The sequence below is a fragment of the Leptinotarsa decemlineata genome, unplaced genomic scaffold (assembly GCF_025532065.1).
Source record: "Leptinotarsa decemlineata unplaced genomic scaffold, Ldec_3_MD MMD2_tig00000882_RagTag_RagTag, whole genome shotgun sequence".
Taxonomy (NCBI): domain Eukaryota; kingdom Metazoa; phylum Arthropoda; class Insecta; order Coleoptera; family Chrysomelidae; genus Leptinotarsa; species Leptinotarsa decemlineata.
This window is the reverse complement of record NW_027412556.1, coordinates 1951455-1977722: the sequence shown is the minus strand read 5'-3', so window position 1 is coordinate 1977722 and position 26268 is coordinate 1951455. Positions and strand designations below refer to the sequence as shown.

Below are 26268 nucleotides of genomic sequence, written 5' to 3'. Positions count from 1 at the left end.
GACGTGGACATATTTACATGCGAGTTGAACAGAGCTTTATTATTTGCAATACTGAAGACCTTCTTAGACTCATAATCGCAAATTTGATACCCAGAAAAACGTGTTGTAAATTTCTTACACAATTCCAGCTCGATGTCAACACATAATCATAAACATAAACCTGATTATAATTCATGCGCCTGAAAACAAACGCTAACATTCCTTAACAGTCTACGAAATTAAGAAGACATTAAGGGTGAAATAGTACTCTTTAAGTCAATAAAATACCCATATACACGGATCGCGGCTTTTTAAGTTTTCCCGCAGTTTTATACCTCGGCGCTGCTAGACAATTATCAAGATTATTACAAATGTATACAAGTAAATAAATAGCGTAGAAGAGAGTAGTTCTGCCGACACAGGATGCCGACCAGTATTTTCATTTGAACCAGCTAGCGTAATTCACGAAAATTGCTGGTGAGTCAAGACGTGAGCTTTTAACACAGGTGCTCGCTTCGAAAAAAGATTGAGAAAATTATCTGAAAAGTATATGAACATATTTTCAACTAGCGAACCGTCACGGATCCGCACGGGTGCAATGCTGATGCTAAATTTGAATTCACTGACCAGAAATTCAAGACCGGTGTGAAGTCAGCAGCCAAAGTCAGCAGCTCTTTTTCCGAAAATACCCGAATGGTCAGTAGCGTACCGAAATCGTGATAATGTTTTTGGATTCCTGATGTGCCTTAACGTGAAAGCTTATAGCTATACTGTATATTCTGTATCAAGGAAAATCTCTTCTGCCCCGTCCAAGAGGGTTAAACACACCCCCAAAATTACAAAAAAATTCTTGAAGTATGAAGGAAACGAAAAGCCACTTCGAAATCAATAACAATGATTTGTGGCAATATATTCTTTACTCGGTATGAATGAAAATCTCTTCGGCTCCGTCCAAGAGGGTTAAACACATCCCCGAAATGAAAAAAATTCTTGAAGTATGAAGGAAACGAAAAGCCACTTTGAAATCAATACGAATGATTTGTATCATTATATTCTTTACTCGGTATAAATGAAAATCTCTTCGGCCGCATCAAGGAGGGTTAAACACACCCCTAAAATGAAAAAAATTCTCTTGAAGTATGAAGGAAACGAAATGCCACTTTGGAATCAATACGAATGATTTGTATCATAATATTCCTCACTCGGTATAAATGAAAATCTCTTCGGCCCCACCAAGGAGGGTTAAACACACCCCTAAAATGAAAAAAATTCTCTTGAAGTATGAAGGAAACGAAATGCCACTTTGGAATCAATACGAATGATTTGTATCATAATATTCCTCACTCGGAATAAATGAAAATCTCTTCGGCCCCGTCCAAGAGGGTTGAACACACCCCCAAAATAAAAAAAATTCTTGGAGTATGAAGGAAACGAAAAGCCACTTTGAAATCAATAAGAATGATTTGTATCATTATATTCCGAAGAGATTTGCCTTGATACAGAATATACAGTATAGCTATATACTTTCACGTCAAGGCACATCAGAAACCCAAAAAACATTATCACGATTTCGGTACGCTACTGACCATTCGGGTATTTCCGGGAAAAAAGCTGCTGACTTTGGCTGCTAACTTCACACCGGTAAATTCAAGGACATGGGAAACAGTGATGAAAAAATAATTTTGCTTTATGGATGCGCCTTTTTCAAGCGTGATTGGTTCCCAGATTGAATATTTAAAAACCCAAAGGTAATTTTTATATAATAATAATAATAATGTTTATTTATAAATATACTACAGCACAAGATAGTAACATGTTGTTTGAATAAATAACGAACATGTAAACAAAGCAATACAAACAAACATGGAGAAACCCACTAAAACCGAAGTTGTGCGTAGGAATTCTTTAGTTGCGCAATGCATAACTGATGCGCAGAATTGATTTTACATGACAACAATTTAATATTAAACTAAGACTAAAGGACACAAATGAATGAATAATTTTTTAAAAAGAAAGGTATGTTATATACAGTATCACCATTAAAGTGTGCACCCTATGGGAAACTTTTTTTTTCGAAAAGTTTCAATGAAGTTTAACTTCGGCACTTGTTTGTGCTTTAAATTTAACTCAAAATGATGCGGCCAACTGTGGCCAACTGCGACCCACTGACGTTCAGTGTTTGTCAAATTCAACTTTTTTTTTGAAAATAATCGAAAAAGTGCATTTCTATATCGAATTCAACAAAAAGTTACTTGAAAAAGTTGTGTCTACGGCAATTTCATATCCATATGCCAAATGTTATGCAACTAGGATAAAGTTAACGTTTTGCTTATTTTTGACAGATATCCCCTTTATTTTAAAAAACAAGTTCGGGTCATTGTCATCAACTCATGTAGGGTAGACTGGGTACGGTTGAAACAGTTTCACTTATAACGTCCATAGTTCTGCTTTTTATAACCCGAGCGATGAAGAAGATATGTTAAATAAAAGAGCATGTTTCTGTCTACTAATAGGCAATATGTTTTTAGTCCCAGGTGTGTTATTTTTAAAAGTAGATCAAATTAAAAAATAAATCGGATTTGTTGCAACCGTCCCCATACCAGGGGCGGTTGAAACAGTGAATGGGGTCAGTTGAAACACATGCGAATAATACAAAATATAATATTACAACACGTTTTATTAATTGTTTATTTTAAATCTAAGTATAATTAAGTAACTCTTTGACATTAGTAATCAGTCTTCAATATTTATATACTTGAAACGATATTTTTAATCAGCCTTTAATGTTTTAAAGCACACTATTTAAAATATAGGTATATTATCAACCATCAAAAAACTAAGTCACTACAAATTACTTAACATTGATATAAAATTTACGTAAATTAAACCAAAATCAACTGTTTGTTTTTTAAACATAGCAAACTAAACAATAATATTTAAAAAAAAGTTTGAAAGAAAACAATTTTTGGCTTTCATTAGTCCAATTAGGATAAGCCAAATTTAAAGATCAATCAGAGTCGCAATTCTGACAAATATAGCTAAGACCACTCACTTTCTGTGCATTCTTCGTGAGCCCACAGTTTACAACTGATCCACTGTTGTTGGATCCACTGTTCTCCGGGTCTGCTCTTTGAATATGAAGACATACAGACAAGACAGAAGTACTCCTCATCTTCTGATGATACCTCCTCTTGTATATTTTTCTGTTTACCTTTTATGGTGTTTCTTTTATTTTTTCCTCCATCAAGTTGCTTCTTTTTTCCTCTATTCAATTGCTTCTTTCTTCCTCCATCCAATTGCTTCTTCACTTGTTTAGCTCTTGTTCGTTTCAATCTTATTTCATGCTCTTTTCTTATCTCTTCTTTCTCTGGAGTATCAGTGTAAATAGTAGACTTCCTGATTTTGCGCCCTTTATTATTATTTTTCCTTGGAGCAGCTTTCGGAAATGGTCGTATTGTTTCGGTGAAAATACAGCGGGAATAATAGAAGAAATTGTTTGAGCACTTGTACTGGGTTTCGGAGAAGTTTCCTGAATATTAATGCTGCTGTGGTGTCTGGGTGGTGTAGTTACAGTTTCCTGATTTTCAATTATAGGGACTAATGAACTATTGATAGCTCCTGGTTGAGCGACCATATCTGCGGGTTGTTTGTAATTTAATAGAGAAGGTGATAATGGCGGAGTTTCGTCTTCAGGTGGATTTGTAACTGATACAGGAACTATTGCTACCTCTGCTGCATTTTCTTGGTTTGGCACATCCGTTACAAATACAGGCTCTACAGGTAGGGTAGTATTTGGTACAGGAACAACAGCTCGTTCTGTAGTATTTTCGGGATTTGGTCTATCCGTAACAAATGCAGGAGCGAAATCAAGCTCAGTGAACAGATTCCGATTATACGGATAAGTTGAAGCCGTAAGAGCAACTGGCATAGCAGACGCTACAATCCCTGGTATATCGTAAATGGACATTGTCCTTCCTGGATGGTTTCGCATCCATGCATCGCAGGCTGAATTGACAGCTTTCTTCAAAGGGCCATATGCCGATCGATCAAGTGGCTGGAGTCTGTGCGAGCAGTGGGGTGGAAAAGATAGTAAGATAATGCCATTGTTCTTGCAAAAGTCTAGTGCGTTAATGTGGACGTGTGAAGAGTGATTGTCGAGCAGAAGTAACACCTTATGAGACAGAGATACATTTGTATGTTTTTTAAAGTGTTCCAGAAAATGCATAAATGTTTCATCTTGCATCCAGCCGGAGGGGTTAGCAGCTCCAGCAGAGCCAGGGGGCCCATCTCTAATAAAATGTTCTTGATAACGCACTCTCGGGAAGACGAAGAATGGCGGAATAACATTTCCAATGTCATTCGCTGCAAAGGCGACTGTGACCAATGTACCCCTTTCCGCCGAAGTTACTGAACCTACTTGATGAGCACCACGCCTAGCCACTACTCTGTCGGGCTTTTGAACAGTGGTTATGCCTGTTTCATCAGCGTTATATATATTTGAGGCTCAAATTTATGACGATCCATGACAGTGGTCAGATTGTCATAGAAAGAATCTACATTTGTTTTGTTAAAACTAGTCGCCCTGGAGAGGCTAGTAGCTTGTGCTGCGCGTAGAGACAGTTCGGGGTTTCTTCTCATAAACATCCGAAACCATTCCTCACCTGCCAGCTCGTTATCATCCCAAGTTTTAGGTCTTGATAAATTATATTTAACTGCAAGTTCATACGCCAGTTTTCTTACCTCCTTCTTAGGTAGTCCAAAATATATATCAGCACATCGAATCAAGTACTCCGTGCTTCTCTGCCGATTTTCGCAATGATCCTCCGGTTTTCACCTCCTCATATGCGTCTTTGTACTTCGACAAGTCTATTTGCCCTCTCGATGTCTTTCTTACGCGTACTCTAGGCATCTAAAAAAACAAGAAAAAAAATAATTACATGATTACATAGAGAGAAATTGAAACTTTGCACCAGTCATGTTAAAATTTTTATAGCAAATTTTTAATTTGCATTCGAAAATATAGCGGTAAGGAGAAACAGTGATGAAAACGTAATTTTATATGTAAAAGCGCCCCTCCTACCCCCACGGTGAGCGCCCCAGATCATCTGAACTGTTTCCTAAACTCTAACTAAGCCCACGGTTAGATATAACCATGGTGAATTTTCAGTTCCACTTTTTGTCATACAGCATAGTAAAATATACTGAAGTTTCCAAGGTAATTGGTCAGAACAAGTCTGTGAATCATCGACCGACATCAGAAAAGTTTCAAAAATTCAGTGTCATTGCTTTTTGAGTTTGAAAGCCGTGGATTTTTGGAATTTCTTCCTGACGTTTCGCTGGCGCGTGTGGCTAGCCTCTTCAGAGGTTCAACCATCATGGCTTGCTGTCCGATGGCTAACTTTTTGGCTTCGTAAAGCGTATTTATGCCTTGTCAGGTAATCAGTTGTATTTGTACCTGTATTTGTACCTGTTCTAGTACCTGCGTTCGTACCTGTACTCGTACCAGCAACTTGAACCTGGAACAAAACCAATCAAAGCAATGACACTGAAAACCTCAGCCGTGAAAGCAGTCTAAGCCATTTTGTTTCAAAAATTTTCCCTTGAAATTACTTCTGGAAGAGGCGCAGTAACTGAAAATTGACCCGAAAAATATACACTTTTCTACTTCATAGCACGTTATTTGAGAACGAAAATTGATAGTGTGCTCTCCAGAAAAAAAACGGATGATTACGAGAGGCAAACATTCATTTTATTAGCAATCAAACACCATAATCTATTCTCTGAAACTATAATTGGTGTAATTAGCGTACATTAATTCCTCTTTGTTTTCCCATTACGCCATTTTGTCTTTCGCGGAGGTCGTAAAACGCGAGCACTGTGGCAGAAATTGATAGGCAATATTTCCCGAAAGTGGTGCTTGAAGGACAAAAGCCATCATTTTATTTATGACCAACAGTGAATTAGTCCTCACATTTCTGTTAATTATTTGAATTCTCAACATTCTAAGACTGTTCCCAGAAACTCTGATTTCTGGATTTGGCCTCGCTAGTTAACCAGAATAATTTACAGTAATAAAAATATGGTGCTACGGCTAAGTACAGTGGGGCCTAAGAATGAAATAACGTTTAATTTACTGTCTGTCATGTCAAATATTATGGTATTGAGATGACTGATCAAATTAGTGATATTGTAACAACTACATTCGTGAAGGGGTGATTATAAAAATTATTTATAAATTACGTGGACTGTCTTTTTGTCCTCTATTACTTCTGTAATTTCTTCCGAAATTGGTTGATTCGTTATTGAGAAATTGAATGTTGAACGTTTTATTTGAAAGCACAGAAAAGTCGCTGTCGCTCATTTTATTGGGAAAATTAACAGAAGTAATATCAATGGCAACGCAATCAACGGATAAAGAGTACAAAATGACCTCCATCTAGTTCTATACAATAATACAGTCCACTTTCGAAACTTTTCCTCACATTATTGAAGATGTCCTGAGTCAGAAATCGTTATTCCCGAATAAGTCTCTGTCGTAGGCAGCGGCGGCTCGTCAGAGGAGGCAAGGGAGGCTTAGCCTCCCCATAAAATTTGAGGCTATTCATCGCAATAAATTGAAAGATATTGACGAATATTTATGATTATTTTTTTCTAAAAATGCTTGGGTATCATTACTTTACCATTAATTTTCAATTTAAATACATGATATGCCCGAAAACACACTATCACTCACTACGAAGTACGTACCACACTGTATCCTGGCATCAACAAAACTCAAACGCACCGCCCATGAACGAATAACGAATTAACCATCAACCCGAAATAATAAATGCCATACGTTGCAAGGGAGCCAAGCCTCCGACCGTTTTAAAAAACACAAGCTTCGCGAGGCCGATTCAACCAGCGACATACGTCCCGATTTGTACTTTCAGTTGCAGAAATTATAGCGTTAGAGGAGGCTAGCCTCCAATTGGTTTCCGTTAGTCTTTAGTGTATGACTGCGTTTGTTTTTTATTTAATTATTCGGACGGGATGCCGTGACGTACCGGAACTGAAAAATATTTCGGTAAAACGTTTTAGTGTTTCTTGATAATATTTGTTATTTGTGTATAAAACAGGCAGTATTGTATTATAGCAGTGCTTTTTGGTATCTCTGTATCTGTAGAGTAGGGAGGGTGAGTGTAAGCCCACGCACTTAGGCCACATGTGACCCATTGTACATCCTCCCGAGGAGTTGTCCTCCTAGGTCGTCGTCCATCCTGTCCTTTCCAGGAAGGTGGACAGGTCGCTGGGAGACACCTCCTTTATATCGGCAGGTGTAGGCCAAGACTCGCCGAACACATACTCGCTTATTGACGATAACTTTTTGCTTTTTGGTAATATTTTTAATGTGTTTTGAAATGTTTCTTTTCAGGTTTTCACTTTTCGGTAAGTTTTTTTCCCCATTTATCATCAATGAGTTAGACGAAATTAAAGAATCTGACGATATAGTCGATTGGTTGCTGACAAATAATCTTTAAGTCTTCATCGTATGATAATAAATTTTACATTATTAAAACTCTGGGAATGCCTCAACCAAATTTGATTTTAATTAAAGCGTCAGATAATCGACAAAATCGAGGATTTAATATCAGTTGACAACAATAACAACAAAAATGGCATCTGTCAAATTAGATCATCAGATCTGTGATTGGATATCAAAAACTAATACACTTGGCAACTCCGCTCTAGACACCATCAATTTTATTGGTCAACAGACACGCGGTCAATTTAAATTCTTGCTTTTCGAATTGTTCTTTTTTCTGCAAATATAAAGAGATCTTGAGACCGATTAAGCATGATAAGTAGAATATACCCCTAACTTAATCAGTCTAAAAGCAAATCATCAATCAATTGACGGATAAATATTTTTTAAGAAAAATGAAAATTCGCCCCATTTTCTGAAGAAAATCAGGAAAGCAATCCACTGTCGAAGTTTGTTATACTTTGGTTGAATTTTTTCAAACATTTTTCTAAACTCGTAGGCATGGTATCATATCCTGAGAGTTCCGTTCATCAACTCAAAGTATTGTTACAATTTGTGCTGTATCCGTTCTGAATTTCCTCTTGGTTTGAAATTCACATATTCCTTTCACGTCTAAAACTCATATATATTGGCATTTTTCCCCGAAAGTTGTGCTGATCAGATCCTGTTCTCGAAATCCCGATACATTCGGGAGGACGCGCCAGCATCATCCACCAATACAACTCCCTCGCCGTGTGATCATAGGTGCGAGAATCATGTACCCTGAGCAGATACAATAAGCAAAGGATGACAGCGTTCTGCATTTGTCCGGCCAAGATTTCTGCCTTGGTGCGGCAAGCCGGCTTGATCTTGAGATTCGAGAGTAGAAATTATTATTATTATTACTATTATAGAATGCTCTCTCAGCTCTAGCCGTGAACGATCGGAAGAACTATTCCGGGATTATCGTGTGGAATGAGTGTTTTATGAGAGAAGGTGCTTAAATAAATGATACCAAAACAAAAACAGTTTGAAATGTTTATGCTGCTCAATGTACATATGATAATGAAGATCCAACAATCGTTTTGACAATACATCGAGTGAGTACAAAAATTGTTTCAATTGCGTAACATCGATATGTCAGAAGTGGAGACATTTCACTTTTGAAACTTGCAGTGTTTTTGATTGGCCGATAATTTAAAGTTTCTGCGAGTGTTTGGAGTGGAATTTTTAGAGCAACTTTTGATAACAATTATGATTCTTAACATTCGCTAATGATATAAACTTTATAGTGTGATGGAGAAAAATCATTTTCCATATAACTGAGTTAAAAAGAAAACAGATAAGCGAAAAAGCGTTGGAAATTGTACTCTGCAGTGCACTTTTATTTAAATGAGCGTTGAGGTGCGTATCCTTGTTCTTTTTCAATTTCTTGCAACACCGACGTTATATAAGCAGTAGTTGAAAACTCCAGTAGCCAATTGCGTCTTCACAAAATATCGAAAACGTCATATAGTGTACTGCCAGCTAACGAACTGCTATACTAGTTACTGTCAAAAACCCCTTCATAGTCCCATTCTCCAAGTTTCAATCATTGTCTTCGAAACTAACGAATAATACTGATGCATATTCCATCGTCACTCGATATATCGACAATATTGTTGGAAGTAACAACAAATCTTACATTTGCAATGAATTTCATCACAAGAAAAATATTACAAATCAGTTCAATCATCTACCATGTAAATAAATATCACTTGTTGAACACATGCTCTATGTTTGGATAACTGCTTTCTTCTTTTCTCTTCTCCTCTTCAGGAAACTTGTAATTCTTCCCTCTGCTAACCAGCATATAGCTGTGATATACGTGAGGACATTCAGGATGTGTATCTGAATGAGGTAACTACCCACGGTTTCTCTTATCCAACCTGAAACAAAATAAAAGCCATTTTACACCAGACTGATCGACTTTGACTCATCGAGGCATGGATACTGAATAATTATCACACAACAGAAATACTGAGCTGATGAGTCTCACTCATGGATCTCTATAAGTGATACAAATCATAATAGTGCATAATTTTTAGACTCGTGTTATGCATTTCATTCAAACAACCAATTTATTTTATATTGTTGAGATATGTGGAGCAGTAACTTGATCAATACTGAAAGGGAGACATCCCTCAAGGCTCAATACTAGACCCAGTCCTATCATGCTGTCTATATTTCATGTGTGCATATATACAAATAAATACTATGCGACAGTATTTCAAGCGGAAATTTACGCTACAGATTGTCTCTGCTCTGGATTCCTGGCCATACTGACCTGACCCAGAACCTGTCATTGGTATCGCTTTAGGCTTTGCCAAACAAACATTGAACACCTGGATGTCATGAAGATGTATGGACTTCTGGCAGAATCTTGGCTCACTCCAATGCGTTCATTCATCCTTCGAAGCTTGATACGAAACAGTTGTTGGACTACAGTAGGGATGAACTACGATGTCTAACAGGCCTACTTACACGTCACTGAAGTTTGAATCATCACATGCAGAAAATCGGACTGTTGGAAGACAGTGTGTGTCGCCTCTGTTTGGAAAATCATGAAACAGCAAGCATAAACTTTGTGCCTGCTCTGCTGGGGGCCGAATCAGGTTTTCAGAGCTTCGTTGAAAAGCTAGGCTGACTTTTTACCTAACTTATACATTCAAATGAATATTTGAAAATATGTGAGTGAGTGAATATCTGCATATACAGTGTGACCCATTATTGATGGAAACACCCCCCTAAAATTTGAAGTTGTAAATCGATTTTAATAATTTTTTTTTAAATGTCAAGTACTAAAAGGTCTACCTTGGGACAAAATTTGAAATGTTCATTAAAGTCAATACTACGATATTTTTTCTTAGTCGATTTTTTTAATGAAAAAATCACTACGCCACTGGATTCAGAGTGCCTCTAAATAGGTGTGACCAAAATTTCATGAAAAAATATTCATTATTAACAAAGTTATGACGACTCAAAAATTCGAAAACTCACACAGCTAACAGTCACAATATATAATTTTTTTATGAATTCAACAATGAAGTGCCGCCAGATGAAAAAAAAAAACAAATAGCGTAAATATTTTTAATGAAAATAACGGAATTACATTCACACAATTCAACTAACAATGAAGCAAAAAATTTTAATAAACGTAACTAATAACTAATTATTGAAATGTTTCGATTCAGTGCAACAATTGATTCTAACTCATATTCTAGTAGCCTCCACTAATCCACCACGTATTTCGATACATGTGTCGTAGCGCTTACGAATATTTCTGATTACGTTCCTTAGTTCTTGAGGGCTAATATCTGCACATACCTGTCGAATTCTTGCACAAAGTTTATTTCTATCTCTTGAGCGGTTTCTGTAAACCTTTTGTGTGAAAAGTCCCCAGAGAAAAAAGTCCAAAACTGTGAGGTCTGGAGATCTGGGTGGCCACTGTATAAACGGACTACCACGGCCTATCTATCGGTTTGGAAAATGTTCGTTAAGCCGTTGCCTCACAGCTCTGGCATAATGAACTGAACACCCATCTAACTGGACAATTAAATTTGATCGTTCATTGATTGGCAGCTCGTGAATAGCCTCCCAAAACTTTGTGTTTGAACATTCTAGAAACCTCTGCGCATTGATGATTTCCTCAAAAAAGAAAGGACCAATAATTCGTTCGTTCAATATCCACACAGACGTTGATTTTTTGGGAATACTGGCTTTTATAGTTTATTACCCGGTTAGGATTATCCGCTGCCTAATAGTGACAATTCTGTGATGACACTACCATTTGTACCATTGTACCATTTGATGACCATTTGTAGTGGAAGTGGCTTCGTCGGTATATAAAATATTTTTTAGGAAATTTCTATTGTTCAAATATTCCCCTTGGGCCCAAAAATAATATTCCAAGCGTCTTGCTTCGTCGCCTTCTTGAAGTGTGTGTAAAAAGTTTGGCTTGAAAGGTTTAATATTCTTCGCCTTGAGACATCTCCGAATAGTGGAGTGGAGTGGAATATTCAAATCTAAAGTGGCATTTATTATACTGGCATTAGGATTATTTCCGAAATAATCTAAAATGATTTGATCATTCCTGTCATTCCCGTTTCGTCTTTGTACAGGATTACTTTTTAACATCATTTTTGATACTGCACCAGTTTCATTGAATATTTTTTTATTTCATTTACCGTACCGCAGCTAATACGAGGACGATCTGGATGTCTCTCATTAAATACTCTACAAACCTCTCTAGCACTTCTAACGTCATCTCCCGAAAGGCGTACAATTTCAATTTTCTCTCTTACGCTCAATCTTGCAGCCATGACACAAAATAATTCGAAGAACTGTAAGGTGAATATTGTTGACAATAGTACACTCAAATCTTTCACAAGTGTCAAACTCTAATATAATTTCCATGGCAACTAAGATTCAAATTGAAATATTAGGTCTTAGTTTTAGTTAATTTGCGTGAAAACTTGAATGTAATTCCGTTATTTTCATTAAAAATATTTACGCTATTTGTTTTTTTTCATCTAGCAGCACTTTATTGTTGAAATCATAAAAAAATATTCTCATGGCTATATCTGTTGATATAGGGTGTTTTTTGTAACTGTTTGCTGTGTGAGTTTTCGAATTTTTGAGTTGTCATAACTTTGTTAATAATGAATATTTTTTCATGAAATTTTGGTCACACTCGTTTAGAGGCACTCTAAATCCAGTGGCGTAGTGATTTTTCCAATAAAAAAATCGCTAATAATAAATCCCTATTTTCGACTAAGAAAAAATATCGTAGTATGCCCTGAAACTTTAATAAACATTTCAAATTCTGTCCCAAGGTAGACCTTTCAGTACTTGATATTTCAAAAAAAAAATGTTGAAATCGGTTTACAACTTCAAATTTTAGGGGGGTATTTCCATTAAAAATGGGTCACACTGTATATAGTAGTCAAATTAATTATCTATTTATCTATCTATACAGAGTGTATCAACATACGTGAGTGGATTATAGTTGATAAGAGATACAAAATCTAATATTTTTTCGAATGGAATATCGTATATATTTTGACAAACAAAATGGTCGATGCTTTCGCGGTCAAGATTTTCAGTGTCTCTATTTTACAGGTTTGAAGGCCGTGGATTTTTGGAATTTCAAACCCTGAAAATAGTGACACTTTTTACAAACAACTCGAACAAAATTAAAATACATCCGATTGTGAGTATTGAGGAAAAATATTCAGGCATTTTTATAATAATAGTCATACTTCAGAAAATTTTGATCTCAATCCATGAACTAACTCTGCTTTTGCTTATTACTCAATATTTGTTATTTGGAAATTAAAAAGCCAGATCATTTTTAAAGGACGAAACTGATAATTTTTAGAGCTATATAAAAATAAGTTTTGTTTTGTGAAAAATATTCCAAGACAAAATTAAATGACAAAAATTTTCATATATTCTTATTTGGTTTTTTAATTTCTAAAATCTACATGATGAAAATCAATTTTCTTCTCCTGAGGATGCTCACTTTGTTGGCGAAACGCGCGTCGAGTGCAAAAATATCAATTTGGTGTTAGGGCAATTGATCTCGAAAAAAGTTATTCAACTTTCTCACCAAAGGTTCTAATCTCATCGTTAAAAATAAAGGTGTAAAAGTATTTACTATAAAGAAAAAAACGAATATGTTACTAATGTATCATTGACCATTTGCTTTGCAACTCTCAACTTAAAAAGTAGTTCTCCTTCGAGTCGACCAATCCTTCTGAAACAAAATTCTTGTAGTAAAATCATCAATCAGTCGGTTCGTCAGTCTACCTATGTATCAAAAACTATATATCTAAATCGGAAAGCCCGGGGCTTGGAAATCTCTAACGGTAGCCGAGGGTAATATCCTGAAAACTCTTCGGAAGATGAGAGAAGTACTGCGGATTGAATTCTTTCAGTGATTTTAGTAAAATAAATTCCCTTTTTGTACTTGTACAACACAAAAAGTTTATCTCACCTGCAATCGGTCCACCGAAAACGAAAAAAAGCAAACTGAATGCGTACTGAAGACCATAGGCGGCGGGAAGCCTCTCGATTGGCACGTGCGAAGGGATGACCAATATCAAAAATATCGTCCTCAATGCTTTTCCGCTACCAATGATGACCGCTGCTAAGAGACTGTACGAGGTGTGCATAAAAACTGAAAAAAAAGTGAATGTTAAAAAGTTGAGACTGAACTTATTCATTTCATTTAATAATGCCCGCCGCAGTAGTAAGACAAAGTATAAAAACATGCAGATAACGGCTAATAAACCCAGAAACATCAAACAATTTGCAAATCTCTATACTTTATTGTACAAGAAAGCAAGATTACGTATGTATTACACTAATATCTTACCCATTCTTCCTGCGAGCATCACAAAGATACCAAGCAGATAAAAGTTTCTGTTGCTAATTTTGACTTTATCTGCGATGAAAGAAACCAAAAATCTGCACAGAATATCAGTTCCCGCCAACAAGGACATGAACGTAGCGATCTCATTCTTCTCAAAATCAAATTCCGCCATGACCATCGGTGTCAACAGTCCAAAGTTCAGTTCAACAAAATTCGTCATCGTCAGCCCCAACATAAGGTTCACGTAAATCGGGTCTTTCAGAAGCTTAAAATCGAAATCGTAATAGAGGCCCTTCCAGAAACCAACCTCTTCATCATCACCATCACTATCGGTAATCATTGGCTGGGCTTCTTGATTCTTAAGAGGTTTGACTTCCTCCTCTTCCTGAATATGGTTGATGGTTAATGATTCTTTCCGCTCTTTCATCGAGTGCTGATGCATCAATGATGATTTCCTGGATTTCAAGTCCGAATCCTGCGCATGGTCTATCACGTTGGCATGGGAAGAAACTTTAGGTATGGTGCTAGACTTTCTTCGTGGCCGGTTGTCATAGTCGGACGTCAAGGAGAGTCTCGAACCAACCAACATCATCGGCGTTTCCGAACTGAAAGCTCCTGTATCATTTTCTAAGTACTGACTTGAGAACACAGCGCTACTGATTCTGGAGAGGGCTCTGCTTTCCGTTTTTGATTCTTTGCGACTGGCTTCAATTTCATCCTGAAAAAAGATCTCATCAATTGTCTATTGCTATATTTCAGAGCATCTTCGAAAGTTGCCTATTGAGTCACGTGACAACTGATTATTAATGAAGTTTGAATGTGGTACATCACAAACGGTATGTGGAATGGGGAAAGAACTGGGCGTCAACCTCCATGCAGTTTTTGATGGATTTAATTGTTTGGAAAAGTCAAGAAGCTCGAAAAGTGGATGCGCCACGATTTGAACGATCGGCAGATATTGATACGTTTTGTCACGTGTGATGAAAAATTGACCCTCTACGACAACAGAAGACGTTCAGGACAGTGGTTGGACATCAATAAGCCACCCAGGCACTTCCAAAGGCGACGGTGTGATTCTAAAAACGGGCCAAACCATCAAGCAGTTCTTTTGTGAGGGAAACGGCGAAATAATAATGAATGATCTTTATTTTACGTGGCGGAGTTTAGCAAAGCGCTATTCTTCCACTCAACTAGGTTTGAAAAAAAAAGATACATTACATTTGAAAATCTAAACAAATGAACTTTAAACGTTCAAGCTAGTCTCGATATACCTACACAGTAGGTTGAATGGACTGACGCCTATCAGAAAACAACTACTCCCTAGCTAATACCACGAAGGGCGTTGGATTATATCCGACAGGCGTAGTGCAGGAATCTTCACAGAAAATTTCCTGCATAGGCAATTGGCAATACAACTGAAAGAGTCGACCTTCAATTTTGGAACAGGCACACTTGCAAACCGGTTTCGGGCTCATTAGTCACTCGTCAGTGCAACATAGTGACCATCATCGACCTAAAGTCGATGATATTCCACAATTGAAAATCGCCGAAATCCATCTTGAGTTTCTTCAGGTTGAAGCCTGGCTCCCTTCCCCTTTTAACTGATGTTTGCCGGAAAGACAAACGGGTCATAACTGAATGGGTGTTAAATGGTATGGCGGCATGATACATCAGTACCGCCCTTCACGATATACCCCTGCCTGGATGGGGTGAATTGGATGAAAACGTTGTTCATCTTTCATCGGAGTATATAGGGGCCTCATACGACAGAGTGTCGGGGCCTTCTATATCGGGAGGGGTCGTCTATAGCATAATCCATAGCTTCCCTGACTAATAGGTTTTCATGAGTTTCTGCATCATCAAAAACTCTTTGATTTCTCGACTGGATGGACTGCCGAATGGAAGGTAGCTGCAAATCTCTGCGGATGGCTTCATTCCGCACGAACCAAGGAGCATTCACAATCATCCTTATTAGCTTGTTTTGTAACCTTTCCAGAATGGAAATGTTGAACGGAGCCGCTTGTCCCCAGACGCCTGAAGCATACATGATGACAGACTTGAACATCGTATTGTAGATGGTAATTTTGTTTTTTAAGCTCATTTTTGATTTTCTATTTATCAGAGGGTACAGACGTGCTATCCGACCCTCGATCTTAGATTTGACGGACATTATGTGCGGGTTCCAAGTGAGCCTGCGGTCTATTAGAAGGCCGACGTACTTTACCCGCGCTTGCCAGATAATCTCCCTTCCAGAGATTCTCACTTTCCTGGCCGGAGAAGATTTCAATCTTCCCATGGTTATTGCCTGAGTCTTATCTGGGTTCACTCGGATCTTCCAATCAAGGTACCAGCGCTCGAGGTCGTCCAATGCACTGGTGTAAAGTGAGTACAACGTCGGAGAGTTCACGGACCCCTGTGGCACTCCAGCAAGGATCTCTCTGTTATCAGACAGAGATCCCTCTACTCTAACCTGAAATGTCCTGTCTTTCAGGAAGGACCCGATCCACCGGACAAGGCCCCGAGGTAGGTCGAAAGCGTTTAGCTTGTGCAGAAGACCTTCGTACCAAACTCGGTCGAAGGCCTTCGAGATATCTAATAAGACGATATGCACTTTTTTGTTAGTGTTCAACTCGCTGATTGTATTTTCGACCAGCCTTAGAGCCTGTAACTCAGTGGAGTGGTCTCTCCTGAAGCCGAATTATTCATCAGGCAGAACATTTCGGTCCTCAACTTCTTCGTTGAGCCTTTGGAGAACAACTCTTTCAGCCAGCTTAGCCGCCGAAGAGAGTAGACTTATCGGACGATAGTTCTGTGGGAACAGCGGGTTCTGACCCTGTTTTGGGATCATGACAACGACCGCATGCTTCCATCTACTGGGGAAGTGTCTGAGGGATAGCGAACTATTAATTATATTTAGTAAGCACTCGACGCAGTTGTACGGGAGCTTCTTCAACAACTTGTTAGTTATTGAGTCAACCCCCGGTGCTTTCTTAGCCTTTGCGGCTCTGATATATCCCTTCACCTCTTCCACAGCTGGACGGATGTCGTCATTGTCATCTTCCCTGAGGAGTCGGCTTTCTACTAACCCGGTCTTCCAACAGCATATCGCGATCAATGTCGTCATCGTCGTCAACGTTAACCTGAAACTGACGTTCCATCGTGTCAGCAAAGGCTAACGCTTTGTCAGCGGGGGAGTAGCACACTTCGCGCTCTCCGTGAATGGGTGAGAGGGCAGTCTTCTTCCCCTTGAGCCTGCGAGTGACTCGCCAAAGCTCGTCACTCCCAGGTTCAAAGGATTCCAACAGCTCTTCCCACCTTTCGTTTCGATAGTCAATGATGGCCTGCTTGACTTGATTGGCCATCCTGTTTGCCGCAATTTCATCCCCTGGGAAGAGGGTTCGCTGATAGAGCCTTCTCAGGCGATTTCTCTCTCGTATCAAGGCTTTGATACGAGGGGAAAACTCATTATAGCTCCCTGGAGGTGGCCGCTCGAAGAGCATCATTCACGGAAAGCTCGAAACGCTCGACTGCCGCGTCGAGTTCGTCAGGAGAGTCGAGTACCTCAGGAGGGGCGCGCATCTCTTCGAGTTGGGCTGTGAAGACATCCCAATCTGTCTTAGATCTCACGCAATAACCAGGGGAAGGAAGTTCATCGCCCAATACCAGGACTACTGGGTTATGATGAGAATCCAATTCCGACAGAACGTAAATTTCGCTAGTCAGAGAGACATTTCTGAGAAGCGCAATGTCTAGTACATCTGGCCTAGTCTGCCCGCGATAGTACGTAGGTTCATCTGGTCCCAGCACTAGATATTCATGTCTGTCAACGTGCGCATGGAGCGCCTGGCCGTTTCGATTAGTGGCTCTGCTACATGGTCTGTGCTTGGCATTGAAGTCGCCAGCAGCAATTGTCGGAGTGTCGCTTCCCATCAGCAGTTCATCCAGTGATTCAGGGAGTAATCGAACGCTCGGGAATTGAAAATTGGAATTCTTTCAGAGTATTTCATTCCTCTTCCGAAGTTGAAGCGAACATCACAAAATGTCACTCCATCTAGTGGACGAGGTACTAACCAACTGCAAATCCGTAATTTGCCCGATTCTCTGAATAAGGAAGAAAAACTTTCTTATTAGTCAGTGGGCTATGTTTGAAGATTGGCAATAAACAAATCTAAAAAAATGAACTTTTAACGTGGAATATCATTGACTTTAGGACGATGATGGTCACTATCTTCATTTCTTGTTCTTTGCCTGCTGAAACCAATAAAGGATATAATATGAGTAGATAGAATATAATTATCAATTTGTCGAGATATATTGAATGAAGGTATTTCTCTTACCCTGTATTTGGTATGCCAATGGACGGGTTGCAGGAGAAGCGAGCAAACAAGTGAATGCATCGAAAATCCACCAAATAAAAGGATTGTGCCTTCCATATCGTACAGGTTCATCAGGGCTATCACAATATAAGGACAAACGACTGGACCGAATGCGGTTATGGTCCAGGATAATCCGGTAGCTATTCTTCTTTTCTTATCGAAGTAAGTATTCATGGCAAGGGCGTTTGCCGATTCGAGTAATCCAAAGGCACCACCTGTTCAAAAACATCAATACGTTGAGGAAATGTACGGATTCAAAGTGCAGGAACAATTTCAAAGAGAAGTTTTCGTAAACGGATCAAACATATCAGAATGCTTTAGTCGTTAGATGGAGTGTAACAAGTTTTTGTACGCAATCACTGTTTCAGTTCCAGGTTAAAAACTCTCACAACTAGTTCCCTTGGGGAAACAGGAGATCCTTCAGAAGTAAATCCGCTTCAAAACGTTCAATAGGCCAAGCCACCTCCTTTCTTCGCCAACAGCCACAGAGATCACGAACATAAACATTTTGAGGGCAGATAACTTCTCAGATAAGGATCTTTGAACCCATCAGAGATCCACAATCCATTTCAGTGACAGTGAAAGGCCAAATCATCAAGAGGTGGGGGCAGCTATCCATCAGTACTATTTCAACTCGATTGAGGTTATTGATTTTTGTTCCTCAGAGCTTTATAATCTGTTCCAATTTCAAATTCTGGATTTTGTATCCAAAGACACCAAGTAACCAAGATGTGATCTATTGAGGTAATCAATGAAGCGAAATGAAAAGTGATGCCCTGAACTGAATATGTGATAAACTTTCTGTGAATCTCATGAATGGTAATCTTTGTCCGGTGAATAACTACCAGCAAGCGAAGATAGAACGCAGATACTCAAGCCAAAAGTTCCAATTACGCAAGAAAACCTCAATTCACGTGGACTTAGTGTCTATCAACAACATACAGACGTAGTTTGCGTTAAGCAAGGAACACTACGTCTCCAGACGAAGCGACTGTTGCATAACATCGGTTATGCAATAGGAGGACACCTTTGACTAGTGGCTACGTTACATCGATGACATCTTCGCCATCTGGAAACATGGCAGGGACGCTCTGAACCTTTTCCCAGACAACTTGAACGCTCAACACACCCAAAGTTCACCACGAAGACTGAATGGTTGCAGCGGATAGCGTTACTAGATATGCTGCTAGACTAACCCACAAAGTGTACCAAAAACCCATGCACACGGATAGGTACCTGCACGCACTATAGAACTATAGAAGCACCATCCTAGCCAGAAAAGAGAGTCATGCTCTGAACCTTTTCCCAGACAACTTGAACGCTCAACACACCCAAAGTTCACCATGAAGACTGAACGGTTGCAGCGGATAGCGTTCCTAGATATGCTGCTAGACTAACCCACAAAGTGTACCAAAAACCCATGCACACGGATAGGTACCTTCACGCACTATAGAACTATAAAAGCACCATCCTAGCCAAAAAGAGAGTCATCTCCACTTCAACCAGAGCATCTAGATAAAGAAATTCAAGTGACCTTGAGATCGAATGGACAGTGTATCCGCGATCAACAAAGCGATGGAACTGAAGTTCTACGGCTCAGAACGGGGAGAAGGTTCAGATCGTTGCACGCGCGTATCTACCTTATGTCGTTAGGGTTGCAGGCAGAATTGGAAAACTCTTGAGGAAACACAACATCAAAACGGTTTTCAAACCTACCAAGATATAACAAAGCCTCAGGTGGGCTAAAGACAACAGCAGGGGTTTATTGAAAACCGTGCATCTTGTGGAAAGGTATACATCGGAACCACCAAAAGATATATGGAAATACTATAAAACTCAGCAGCAGTTTGAAAAGTTTCACATAGGATGGAACTGTAGTAGTAATAGTTACAAATAAAAGTGGGAAAACATGGCAATGCTACGGCCTTATCTGACTATTTTTCTCATTCCATTTATAACAAGGATAATGCGTGAGGATGACACCCAAAACGTGAAGTGTTCCACATTTTTGAGAAGTGCTCCTGAGATTCTACAAGTAGCTGGTTTTATCCAAAATCGACTGAGGAAGTATCCTTTACTCGTCAGTACGTAAATCTCACCTCAAAATCATGGAATCGATACACATCACAGGGTTGAGTCAGGCTACAAGAGCATTTCGTACCAGTCCGTTGGAATCTATTTGCTGTGTGAGGCAGGAATCCCTTCTCTAAATTCAGAAGAAACCAACACACCTTAAAGTACACCAACAAAATGTGGGAGCACTTGCATCACATCTGGTACACCCCAATCAAGAAAATAATCGTGAGAATAACCAACAATTATTTGACCACTTCGAATTCGGAGCAAACTGATACAAGATAGGTTAGGTTAGGTCCAAACTGAGTGGGTCTATTCGACTCTTTACCGCAACCCGCAAGGGTTTATTGTGGCTCAAACCTATTCACACTCGACCAAATAAACCCAGCTTCTTAACGAAGCCGATTAGTTGTTTGGTGAGTGGTGATAGTGCCTGCCCCGCTGGCACGGCTCTGCCCCGTGCCAGCGGGGCAGGCACAAACTATGTGCCGCTGAAGCTGCTTGCAGCACCCTCCTTTGCAAGGGAGTCAGCATCTTCATTGTCTTCCAGGACAGTATGGCCAGGAATCCAGACCAAAGACAATCTGTTAAGTCTTCCTATCGAGCAGAGTCGTTTCAGGCAATTTGCTACCAATTCAGACGTTGCTCGGTAGAAGCGAAGAGTTTCCAATACGAGATAACTTGACTATGGAATTCCTCAGCGTTTTTCTCAAAATCTCCTGCAAACTGGAGCAACTTTAAATCTAGCAAGAAGTCTTGAATCATAATGAGAACGATAATAATGTTGTGATGAATGTCAAGTTTACAGACACTGAACATGTCTGACACAGCTAAGTAGCAGCTAAAGACAGACCTAGCAGTCGATGATGCCCAATCGAAAAAAAGCAGGAGGGACAAACATCGGTCAGCGTGAGGGATTGAGTGGAGTCCAAAACGTATTTGCACAGTAAATGCAGTAAAGGCCAGTAACTTATGAATATTATAGGAAAAAATCTGAGATAGATCGGCAAAATATATCTACCAAAATGTAAATTGAAACTTACCGTATCCGATGGAGAAAAAAATGATGTAGGTCCAGAAAGAGGCGCAAAATATACATGCTATCAGACAGCCTGTCAGAAGGAATGCACTGAATATCGCCACTTTTCTGGTTGTGAATCTCTTGAATACAGGACCGTTCAATAATCCTGAAAAAGAAAATGAATAAGTAGGAAATATCAGTGCAGAAAAATTAACTTGTCTTGTATTTTCATACAAAGTAGATTTCAACTTATGATGATTTAGTTCTGCGGATTCAAAACTTTCATTCTGATATACGGGGTGTATTTTAAATGCTGTCATTAATTTCAGATGGTGAATACTTGTCATATTTTATGAAAAAAAATCATATGAACGTGTGTCAACTTGCTTTTGCTTCGTTTCCGGGGTGTCAAAGTTTCACTAAAAATATTGTTTTCATCGATACCTCAAAAAAGTCTTTCTTGCCGAATCTAATGGAACTGAGTGGTCTGATGAAAGAACAATATTTTTAGTAAAACTGTGACAATATGTTTCTTGGAAACGGAGCATATGAACAGTTTTTCACGAAATATGACCAGGAATTACCACTAGGAATATACAGGGTGTTTCCTAACTGCAGTAAGAAACTTCAGAGGGTAATTCGTTAGGTCGTTTTGAGAAAAAAAATTCCTATACAGGGAGTTGAAGCTTAAAAACAGTTTTTATGAAATATCTTAAATATCCTTGCACCGATTTCGTTGAAATTTACTACAGTTATTTCAAGTGATAAGGCGCTTATATAGCCCAAACTGGATGGAAATTATTAGGTCCAGTGGCGTCTCAGTGGGCAGCACAGCCAACAATATTGAGGAAAAAAAAGAACGCAACTGACTTTTTTCTGGTTTTTAATTTTTTCAGATTGAGTAATTGAAAATACATTTATTTCGTAGCTTGTGTTTTCTTTATAGCAAGCTTCATATTCGAGAAAAAAATCGGTAAAAAAGCAGAATACAACTTCAATACTACAAATTTAAGGACATTATTAAATTTGTCATAAGACTGAGTTAGTTTTTCATGAAGATGAAAGAACAAACAAAACAGAGTCCTTTTTCAAAAAAATTTTAGCGATGATAATTCATTCTATTGAATTGAATTGAAATGTACTGATATATAAGTTTCGATACTTACCCGCGCCTGTATTAAATGCTATGCAGGTATTAATAATCGTGACTGTTTGTGTTTTCGAAATCCCCAATGACGTGAATTTTTCTTTAAAAATCAATCCATATTGTTGGAAGACCGGAAAGGAAGATAACTGCAAAAAATTTCCATCGTAAACAGTTAGCCTTATACGTATTATATGTGATTGTTGGTTCTACAAATATGGACTTTTTACTCATTTCCATATTTTTGTAGAGACCTATAAATTATATATGAATTGGAAAATTTTTTGGCTAGCGACCAATAGAATTGACTGATTGGCAATAAGACATTTCGCAACTTTTTTCACAATAACTTTCTTACTTCCTTCAAAGCTTAATTTTAAGACTCATCTAATGAAAAGAATATGGGGTTGCTTCATAATGATTATTTACAATGAAAAAATTAACATTTTTGTCAATTATCTGGACTGTTCGTCAGTCTGTATGCCTAACTGCCTGTCTTTTATTTTTCGACTAGAAGGAGATATTTTTTTCTTGAATTGTTGCCATATTCAACTCTCCAACAAGTAAAAATATTAAAAATATAACCCCTCCAATTTAAAAATATTTGATATATTTGGTTGTTTTAAAAGTGTTGCTCGTTTTAATGTCATATGTTTTTGTAGTTCCATATCTCAATGAATATTAATGCTACCATGATAGATAGAAATTTTTGTACTCAATATACAGGGTGGGCCATGGGTTTTGGTACCAATCTTGCAAATCCTAAAAAACGCTCAGATACGTCGATTTTTATTGGGAGGGGGACAGTTTTTCCCCATTTACAGCGTCGTCACTTCAACCCCGGCGCAGAGGGGTAAACAACTCTTGGAATTTTAATAGGAAACTGGGGGGAGTCGCACATCGTTTGAAATATCTTGGAAATCTCTAAATAACGGTGTACATTTTTTTTAATTTGGACGAATCATAATAAATTCAGAGTTCAAGGTACTAACTTTATTCTCATGTTAACATACGCTCAAAATGGGCACCTCCAGCTTCCATGCAATAATAGAGATTCTGTTGGAAACGTTCTCGAACATTGTGGAGCATTTCTGGAGTGATTTGTCGACATTCATTTGTGATTCGTTGCCGTAAATCTTCGAATGATGCAGCGGGAGTATAGTAAATTCTGCTTTTCAAATGACTTCACAGAAAGAAATCTAACGGTAAAAGGTCTGGTGATCGTGGTGGCCATTCGATAGTGATCCGCCTCTCGATCCAGTGATCCGGAAAAGTCTGATCAAAATACTGCCGAACAGGCAAAGCATCTTGTTGAATTATTAACAGATCTTCCCGATAATTGTGGTCATTTTCAATAATATCAGTGAGAAGGTGATTATTAGTATCTGTCAGTATCTCCAGATACATTTTTCCGGTTGAATTGCCTTCTAAAAACAATAGGCCAACAATACGGTCACCAAAAATTCCAGTATGCACTTGAACGTATGAACGTTGAGTATGCACTTCATGAAAAATGTGAGGATTTGAATCAGCCCAATAGCGACAATTATGGCGATTAACTGTGCCAGAGCTCGTTCACTAATCAACTCGCAAAATTGCAAGCGTCGATCGAAATCATTTTCATTCAGTTCTTGCGTTAATTTAATCTTGTAAGGATGCATTTTGTGGGTTTTCAAAATACGCCGAATGCTAGTTCGAGACACCCCCGAAAAAAAACCTAAATTTCTTGTGCCATATTTGTTACTGGTGGTTGGATTTGCCGTTTTTTATTTGCTACAGATCCAGTTGGGCGAAATTTTGCACTCAAATCGAAAACATACTGTCACGACACATTCTTCCCATGTTGTTGATTGAACAGTTCAGCGGCTCTCGCAGCACAACGTCTATTTCCATAGTATAGTTGAATCAATACAGTTGTGTAAACCATTGTTTCTTTAGCAATACTTTACGGTACTCACCACTAGTATTAATGTAGATAACACTTTCAAAACCGCATTTTTAACAATTTCTCAATGAGCCTTTTACCTGAGATTAGTACAGCAAACGTGTCGCGAGAGGCAGCACTAGCAGTAGGAACAAACAATAAACTATTCACATGTAAAACAGTGTTATTCACGTGATATCAACTTATTATTTAAAAATATGAATCTGATATAAAAAATTATTTTGTGTTAGTATAATGCCAACAAAGCATTGCTGTTTTACGAATTGTACGTCGGATAATCGATATCTGGAAAAAAACGTGTTTTTATACCATTTATAAAGCCTCATACTAATGAGGATAGATGTAAGAGATGGATACATGCTTCGAGGAGAGTAGATTTAACAGTGCAAAAAATAAATAAATATTCGTATGTATGCTCTAAACATGAAATGAATAATACATTTTTCATAGTTAATTACCATTGATTAGAATGAAATACAACCTCACTCGTTTATCAAACTATATTCATTAGATTGAATTGAATTCATTTCATTACCATTTATATTTGATCCATATTTCACTCGGAAATAAGTCTGAAATTCATAATTATTTCAAAATTTCTTTTATTACAGTTTGAATCTACCGCTACTCGTTTACTTGAGTCTGTATACTAACCTGTCTAATAATTCAATTTTTTTCCAGTTACTTTTGGCAGTTGGCATGCAAGCCAACGTTTTATTATTACAACATTGTTATCCTTCACAGTTGCAAACTTTAGTTTTGCTCCAGGAACATTTTCTTCTGTTAAAAACATTATTTTTTTAATTGTACTTTACCATATGTTTATATGAGGATTAGGCAGCCTACCGAACTACTAGCGCTGCTAGTGAGTGATTTTTCGTACTTGAGGAAAAAAGATCATTGTAATAGTAATAGTAAAAGTAACGTAATAAACAAATGAAAGCAGTCCAAATACATTCCAACTGAGCAGTGGTGTACAACAAATTGTTGCTGAAAACAATATTGAAAAAATTAATTATCGGAAAGAATACTTTTAAATATGTCCCAATTCAAAAAATGTACACCATTGTCTAGAAAAATTCAAGATCTTTCAAAAGATGTACGACTCGCCCCCTATTCCCTGATAAAATTCTAAGGGTTGTTCACCCCTCTGCTCCGGGGTTGCAGTGACGACGCTGTAAATGAGGAAAAAAACTGTCCCCCTCCCAATAAAAATCGACCTGTCTAGGCGTTTTTGAGGATTTGCAAGATTAGTACCCAAAACCTCCATGTCAAGTTTTCGATGGCCCACCCTGTATTTATGCTGCTCATTTATTCCAAATTTTGATTTTTTGTTTTTCTCAACTCATTACTATATGATGTTTTTAAGTGATTATCGAATTCAATTTGAGCCAAAGCGCTGCGAAACAGCTGTAAAAATCAACTAGACATTCGGCAATGATATTGTTAATGGAAGCATTGTTCAAAGTTGTTTTGTGAAACTTTGGTTGACCTTCAACAATCCAGGTCGAGGATTCGAAGACCCTGGTGAAGATTGACCCACCACAAACGGTGCGTGGGATGGCGGAAGAACTAGGCGTCAGTTCTCGAGCGGTTTTTGATGGTTAAAAATGTATTGAGAAGGTCTAGAAGCTCGGAAAGTGGGGGCCACACGATTTGAACGATCGACAGAAATCGTCACATTTCAAAGTTAGTTTTTCTTTGCTTTCGCCAAACCAAAACGATTTTTTTTTAGATCGGTTCGTCGCGTGTCATGGAAAGTGGATCTTCTACGATAACAGGAGACATTCAGCACAGTGGTTCGACTC

At 38.3% G+C, this 26268-nt stretch overlaps 1 protein-coding gene across 3 annotated transcripts in view; it reads right to left on the bottom strand.

Annotated features, from left to right (window-relative positions):
- Positions 1-8507: 8507 nt before the first annotated feature.
- LOC111508269 (uncharacterized) overlaps positions 8508-26268 on the bottom strand; it is a 38298-nt gene continuing 20537 nt past the window's right edge. For all 3 annotated transcript variants that reach the window (XM_074174778.1, XM_074174777.1, XM_074174776.1), the window contains exons 3-8: positions 22538-22664; positions 21394-21537; positions 18236-18489; positions 13902-14616; positions 13521-13703; positions 8508-9411 (exon numbers count right to left, since the gene is read on the bottom strand). In XM_074174778.1, the coding sequence (XP_074030879.1) occupies positions 9257-9411; positions 13521-13703; positions 13902-14616; positions 18236-18489; positions 21394-21537; positions 22538-22664 (1578 nt within the window). In that variant the 3' untranslated portion in view covers positions 8508-9256. The remainder of the gene's footprint in view (positions 9412-13520; positions 13704-13901; positions 14617-18235; positions 18490-21393; positions 21538-22537; positions 22665-26268) is intronic.